Source organism: Buceros rhinoceros, unplaced genomic scaffold, assembly GCF_000710305.1.
Source record: "Buceros rhinoceros silvestris isolate BGI_N320 unplaced genomic scaffold, ASM71030v1 scaffold1778, whole genome shotgun sequence".
NCBI lineage: Eukaryota > Metazoa > Chordata > Aves > Bucerotiformes > Bucerotidae > Buceros > Buceros rhinoceros.
Genome location: NW_010426158.1, coordinates 41,312 through 48,421, shown reverse-complemented (window position 1 = coordinate 48,421; position 7,110 = coordinate 41,312). Strand labels below are relative to the sequence as shown.

General features: G+C 48.4%; 1 protein-coding gene across 1 annotated transcript in view; it reads right to left on the bottom strand.

The window, feature by feature from the left end:
* The window catches only part of LOC104498045 (collagen alpha-1(XXVI) chain-like), a gene marked incomplete at its 5' end in the record, with an annotated part of 38,165 nt that overhangs the window by 26,805 nt on the left and 4,250 nt on the right, over nucleotides 1-7,110 (bottom strand). The window contains one exon of the mRNA XM_010141367.1: nucleotides 645-798. Within this exon, the coding sequence (XP_010139669.1) occupies nucleotides 645-798 (154 nt within the window). The remainder of the gene's footprint in view (nucleotides 1-644; nucleotides 799-7,110) is intronic.

Sequence of the window (7,110 nt, the reverse complement as noted above, 5' to 3'; positions counted from 1 at the left end):
CCCATCTTGCAGGGAGCATTTGCAGAAGCCCAAGCTGTGGTGTCCCTGCAAAGGGTGCAAAGCGGAGGGCAGACACAGAGTCACCCAGGCCAGCCAGGCTGCCTGTCCTGTGCTTGTCACACAGCACCACCCGGCCCCAGCGTGACCCCAGTCCCATCATCTGCTGCCTGACGCATCAAACACACAGCAGCAACTGTGCGCATGCAAAAAGAGAGGAACGGTCCACCTAAAATCTGAACCTTCTTCTGCTTTACAGAGCAGAGGGAAGGAACTGCCAGTGTTTCGCTCCAACCCCTCTGTGGCAACTTGCTGTGATACTGGGCACCCAACCTCTACCATTGGTGGACATTTTATACACTGTTCTAATATAGAAGATGCAAAAATGGCACTTTATTGTGTAATGACACAGGGCTATATAGTTCCCCAAGAAGCCTCGCCCATCGTGGGCGGTTACTGCCTTGCTGTTACGTAAGCACGTAAGCACGTAATCTTCCAACCGCCCACACTGCCCCAAGTGCTCTGCAACACCCCTCTCCCCTACAGCTTCCAACACTACAGCGGACTGACACAGCCCCCATTTTAGTGACCCTACAGGAATTGGTGGCGTAGGGTGGGCGATCCGGTGAAGAGCAGGTTAGGCTTACCAACAGACCCCACTTTTTTCCTCAGGACTGTCCCAGGATTCAGCAGGGGAAAGGCATCCGGCAGCAAATCGTCGTACCAGGTGGCTGTCGTCCCGGTGATTGGCAGGTTGTTTTCCAACGGTGGGCTTCGCTCCGCAGCCTCGAGCAGAAGGATCTAGACAAAGGACATGGGGAAGGCAAACAAGGTCAGTGGGGTGGTTTTGCGCAACCCTGAAGAGGTCTTGAAACTCCTCTCCTTGCCCGGAGCTCGGTGTTAATCAAAGCACTCTTGGTTTTCTGGAAAGGGGCAGTAATTAGCGTAGGAAATTCCTGTGTTAAAATTTGCAAGAGGGTCCCACACACACCAACCTTGGAGAGGACTTCACTGCTTCCAGCGGCTCAGCCTCACGTGGGGTTGTCTCCCAGGTGAGCAACATGACTCTGGGCACCACAGGTGGTGTTAGGGGACACAGCACCTCACTGCGAGGTTACATGCTCTGACCCAGCACCATAAGGTCAGAAATTTCTGAGAGCTGGTACAAGGTGAAGGGCTGTACTCTGCATGCCCAGGACATCTGGCACCTCAGGGTGCCCAGGAGGGAGGTCTCCAGAAGAGCAGCTCTGATCCAAGCATCTGGCACGACCAGCAAAGTCTGCTTTCTAGGCACAAAGCTACACAGGACGATTGTCTGCGGAGCACAACACTGTGGTTTGGTAGAGCACTGGCTCGCCCGGTCTGGAAACCACCAAAGCAAATCCTGATGTAGGGGTAAGGGGAATAAAAGAGAATACGGCTCAAACTTTTCACAAAATCCCTTGAAGTTTCAGCTTTTATATGCTGTGTTGTCTTTACATAATGAAGTCACACTGCAATTATAACTGAGAGTGACTTGGCTCCACTCGTTTGTTTTTAACTTGCGATTATTACAAGGTTTATCACTTATTTATTACAAGGCACAGGGAGAGCCAGTATTGCAGCAGCGCCAGAAGTGATGAGCTTCCTGCAGAATGTACTGGCCTGACAGGGGTGAATCAGAAACTCATTAAACTGGGAGCTGGGTTAAGTGCAAGGGAACAGAACCTCAGCTGCTGCGAACAAGGAAAAGTCTTCGTTTACGGTGAGGATCTTTGTTTGTGGATCCCGAGTCTTGCTTTCTGAGAAATAAGAAAGCAAAAAGGCATCAGGTCATCAGGCTTCTGGGACGCCAGGCAAGGAAGGAATCAGGCCACTCTGTGTTCGTGTGCTTCTGCTCTTCCACCCAATGATTTATTTGTCAGGCTTTCAAGGAAATACGCTCAGTTCAGACACTTCGGCACGTGCCTTACTGTAATTGTGCTTAATTCCCACTGATGTGGGACTCAAGTGTGCATTGAAGACCTATTCTGAATCACTTTATACGATTAAAAGTATTTATATGAGGCAAAACACCTGGATACTGCCAAAGTGTACTCAGCAACAGAGGCAAAACAAATCCTGGAGGAGGCACATCAGAGGGACTACAGCCAGGGCAGTGTTAGGATACTCCTGCGGTGAGGAAGGGACCGACAAGGGCTGTCTTGGCCAGCATCCTGCCGCAGCTCAGCAGTGTCGTGGGAAGAGGTGATGTTAAATCAATAGCAGCAATGGTCGCAGACCGGTGAGCAGCAGGAGTCTGGGGCCCTCCTGGGTGGCACGAGCGGCACTAGCACAGCTCTGCTGAAGGTTGCATCTGGAGTGGAACAGCTCCAAATCATTTTTATGGGTGATAATAAAAATGTGTTACCACATAATCAACGCAAAACAGTGGCGACAGTATCTTTTTCATTAAAACAACATGTTTTAAATGAGCACTCTGCTGATAAATGCTGTGAAAGATTTAAAGGCATGCACAGAATAACCCGGTACGCTCTTTTATAAATTGACTATATACACTTAGCAGTCATTAAGGCTCAGGCCGTATTAACAAGTTTATTTTCCCTGAGCACCAAATGATAGAGATCAGGAAGCCTCCAGACTTGAAATTGCTGAGAAATCTTAGTTTTTATGATTAGCACTGAAGAGGTACCCAAAAGAAATAAAGGAGAAAGAAGCGAGTTCTCACATCCGTGTGACCCACAGAGCCAAACTAAAGAAGGAAAAGCACAAGGGATTTAGTCACATTCAAAATCTCAGACTACACACAGTTCATTCAACAAGGAGAGTCCTTCATAAGCTAGCGCAGCACATAGCACGAGCGGGGTCCTTACGCACTACTGCAATAGTACCGGAGCCATTCATCTATTTTCTGTCACGTTCTGTTTTTCTTAAGACTGCCATTGCCACAGCCAAGGGACTCGGGGAGAATTCCCACTTTCATTAAACAAAAAAAGAAAGTTTCTAGCCCTCTGAGTAAACTGCTGGGAAATGATAGCACAGAGGCTCACAGCCAGAAAGCAAATTAGCAAAATGTGCAATGTATTAAACTCTCAGTGTTAAAGTCTTGGCATTTCCTAGTCAACAAGGTTGAGGTAGAGGGAGGGATTACACTAAGTGAGGAAGAACGTGTGGGTTTGGTGGGAAATCTTCACTGCAAGCAGCGCCCACCTCTGTTGCTATCACCACTTCCAATGCAAAAGTTACAGCTCTGTGAAGAACAGAGGCAGAAAACATCCTTATCTACCACGCAAATATGTCTTGATGCCATGGGTAAGGTTAGTCACCCACCCAACCAGAGCAGCTACAGGGAACAGCTGATGGGCAGCGCTGGTGGCTGCTGCTGTGGTGTCAGGAGAGCATGACAGCCTTCCCTCTCCAGTTTGCGTGGATTGCACAAGGTGAAGGATGGCCTCAACTCGGCAAAACACTCGGGCTTTTGTCTTTTTGCACATATGGAAGCAAAAAGTCAAATCTGAGCCTAAATGGACACGCTGAACTGGAGCCTCTGGCAACTGAGGTCCCAGCGGCAAGAGGGCTTGTCTCTGATTTCCAGACCCCACCTCTCAGATGCAGCTGAACTGGGTCAGAAAGCTGGAAAGAGCTGAAACGGGGCCGCATCTCCTGCCAGCACCGCAGCGGGAGATGGGCCTGACATAGGAGACGGCGTGTGAACGCAAAGGGAATGCAGGAGGGATGAGGCACTGCACTGGCCAAGGAGCTCACTGGCCAGCACCAGCGGCAGGCTACTGCCGGCAAAACTCACCCCTGGGCCTTCCGAGTCCTGCAGAGCCGGCGGGCTCAGGCTCACCTCTGTACAGCATCTGGCGCCGGCTCTTCTCCCGTGGCTCAAAGCCTGGCTCTTCACTGTGGGGCCCGCTCATGCATAGGGCCCTCAGCAGGGACATGAGCGTTATGTGCCTGAAGCTCAGTCCCAGCTTACTCAACCCACCTCCCCCTTTTCTATTTGCCAGCATAAACTTTCCAAACTTCAGACACATACCACATTTCTTGCGTCAGATCAAAAGCTCAGGCCAGGGACAATGGAAACGGGAGGAAGGTTTTCATCTTCTTGAGATGTTCAGTATCAGAGGACTTTTTTTGGCTTGTAGTGGCTTTTGAGAACCCTATTTTGGTTGTTCCCACACATCAAAGGAAGATTTCACAAGCGCAGCCTCCTCCCATCATCTGTCCTCCACTCGCATTCCTGATGTCCTGTAACTAGTAGGTGCTAGAAACAAGGAAAGAACAGCCGGGCTTCCAAAGATTTCAAAATTGATACCACAGGGCTCAGAATGCTTTTTCTTTGGATAAAAATCCATGGAAATGCAGGGGGAAACATTTGACATAATCCAGATGGATATTATTAATTAATAAACGGGGGATATTTGGTCTCTTGAAGCATTGGTGGAATTAACTCCCCTCCATCCCTCTCTAAAGAGGAGGGAAAGAAATTGCATGAATCCAGCTCATCGGCTAAAAATTCCAGTGTAAAGTAAGATTCCCTTGAACTTGTAAAGACACAAGCTGATTAATAACGGTAATTGCATAACTTGCTGGACATATCTTTCTTTATAGCAAATTATTTGGCAAAATCTAAGAGTTTTTTAACAATTCATCATGACACAGAGCTAAACAGGGCGTTTGACAGACTCTGATGGAGAATGGTATCTCTCTTGTAGCAACACAAGACCCATGAGACCCATGACCGCAAAGCTCCAACGCAGACTCAAGTGCTTGGTTTCAAAAGCCAAGAGACATTCAGTTAAGTGTCCACCACAACTGGTGAACCGGGAGCCCACAGAGAACCTGGGTGACTTCATCCTTACTGCATCTTAGAGGCTTTGGCCAAAGGGGACAAGATAATCAGTGCACGGAAGAGTTTTCATTATATTGATAAATTACGTGAGGAACAATAGCTGGTGTGACCAAAAGGTAAGTTTCATGTCATCAGCTATTACATAGGAGACAGAAATATGGACCAAAGGCTTCTGCCAATCCACAGGTAGCACAGTTCATGCTCTTTCTGAAAAGGTATTTGGGGTTTTGTACAGTTTTACAGGATTCCTAAAAAGAATGATGCGAAGAGTGACTGTTTCATCCTTGGTATCTTCTGGAGGGGAATCAGGGCAGAGATGACGCAAAAAGGTAGGTACACTAGGTAACCTACTGGTTTAGATGAAACGCAGGCGATGTTTAGCAGGTCATCAGACCATCGAGGCTTTGCTTGAGCCAGCAGCAATGAGGGAAGGACTGGCTGGGGTCCCACTGGTCACTGCACTCTGGAGCACCTGGGAAGCTTCTCTGATATTGCCATACACCGGAGATTTACCTCTGCTGCCGTGAGCCCCTGCAGCCTGCCATAGCTGGCACCCTGCAGTGTCAGAGTCGGGGGAGGAAGCTAAATGTGGAAGGGATCCAACAATCCTTCAACGCCGTGCTAAGAAATGATTGCAGAGTGAAGTTCACAAAGGAGCTCTAAGTGAAATCAGATTCCCCACCATTACTTTAAAATACCCGATAAAAAGAAATCAGAGCTATAACCTTCTGCCCTCAAAATCACATCATTCTTCCCAGCCCCGCCTGTTGCCCGTCACCTGCTGGGGTGTAGCAGCGCGGTGGAGGTGGAGCCAGGCCAGCCTGAGGTGAACTCAGTCCTGACAGAGTCACATCTGTTCTCAGCGTTGGCTTTGAGATCAGCGCGCTGTGGCTCGCCCCGTGGGGAGCCCGCAGCTCTGGCTGAGAGGTTCCCTTCAGCCAGCTCGGACAGGCGGAGGTGCCTCGTGCGCTCTCCTCCTCCGCTGGCTCTAAATGAAAAGCTGCAGGAGGAGAGCGGCACAGCTGGAACAGGGGCTGGGCCTTTCCTGGCTCACCGTGCTGCCAGATGAAACAAAGGACCCCAAGTCATTCTTCTCTCATGATCGTACTTCCTTTATGAAGCTTCACTAGAATTTCTGAGGATCAAGCGGAATTTTGCACGTTTGGCCATGGGATTCCCAAAGGATCTGAGCACTTACATCCCTCAGGCTCCTCACAGACCTCCCTTGCTGAAACCTACTTGTCCACAGCAGTGTTTCTCTTAAACAAAGCTTGCAAACGATGTTCCCAGGTATTAAACACACCAAAAGCATTTCCTAACACAGACATATGAGTTGCTTGGCAAATTAAGTTGCATGTCACAGGAAAAGAGAATTTTTTGAAGTTATTTTATGAAAATATTAAATCTATTTGACTGAAAATGCCAAAGATGTAACTAAAGACTTTGCAGGAGAGGATGGTTGAAGAGGACATCTGTAAGGACTTTCTGTGGTTCTGGCAAACGATTTACAGCACTGGCCAAACACATGGAGCAGTCTTCAGGGACAGATTGCTCCTGCGATCCAACAGCGATAAGAAGTAAGATCCAACAATTACTAGATTTAGAGCACAAGGATTTTAACTGGCATTCTGAAAGATGGAAGCATGCCCAAATGAGAGAAGGGCCAGCACCCAAACTGCCTCCAGCGTCCTAATCATCACCACGATGATCGCCGATGAGAGGCCAATGAGACAGACGCAGAGCTCGGATATGAACACTGAGAGAAAACTGGGTTTGCCCACCCGGTTTTGGTTCGTGGTTCCCCCTTGTAGAAATCAGCGAGGACGTTGTATTTTATTCTTAGAGACTTTCTTTACTTTAACTGACCTACAGAAACTCAGCATTAAATTAAACGTTTTACAGGGATTGATTTAAGCTTGTTATTGCTCCTAGAAACTGGACAGTTATTACACGGCTACCTGTGAAATAGCCCAAATGCTCCTGAAATCCAGCGTGTTACTGGAGCGGGAGAAGCAGCTTCTGCATGGGGTCATTAGGAACCCTCAGAGATGAGGTAAGTCACCTTCCCATTCAGAGTGGGAAGAAAATGAACAACTGCCAGTGGCAATCACATACACAACATGGAAAATCCATGGCAGTCCTTGAAACACCCAGCAACCGCTGATGTCCGCTCTAGGACCAGCAGCAGCCTCACAGCAGCTGGAGTTTCCCTCCCATCTCTCAGCCATGTCATAGTACCACAAAATACTTTCTATTTCCAAAATTTTCCCAAATTT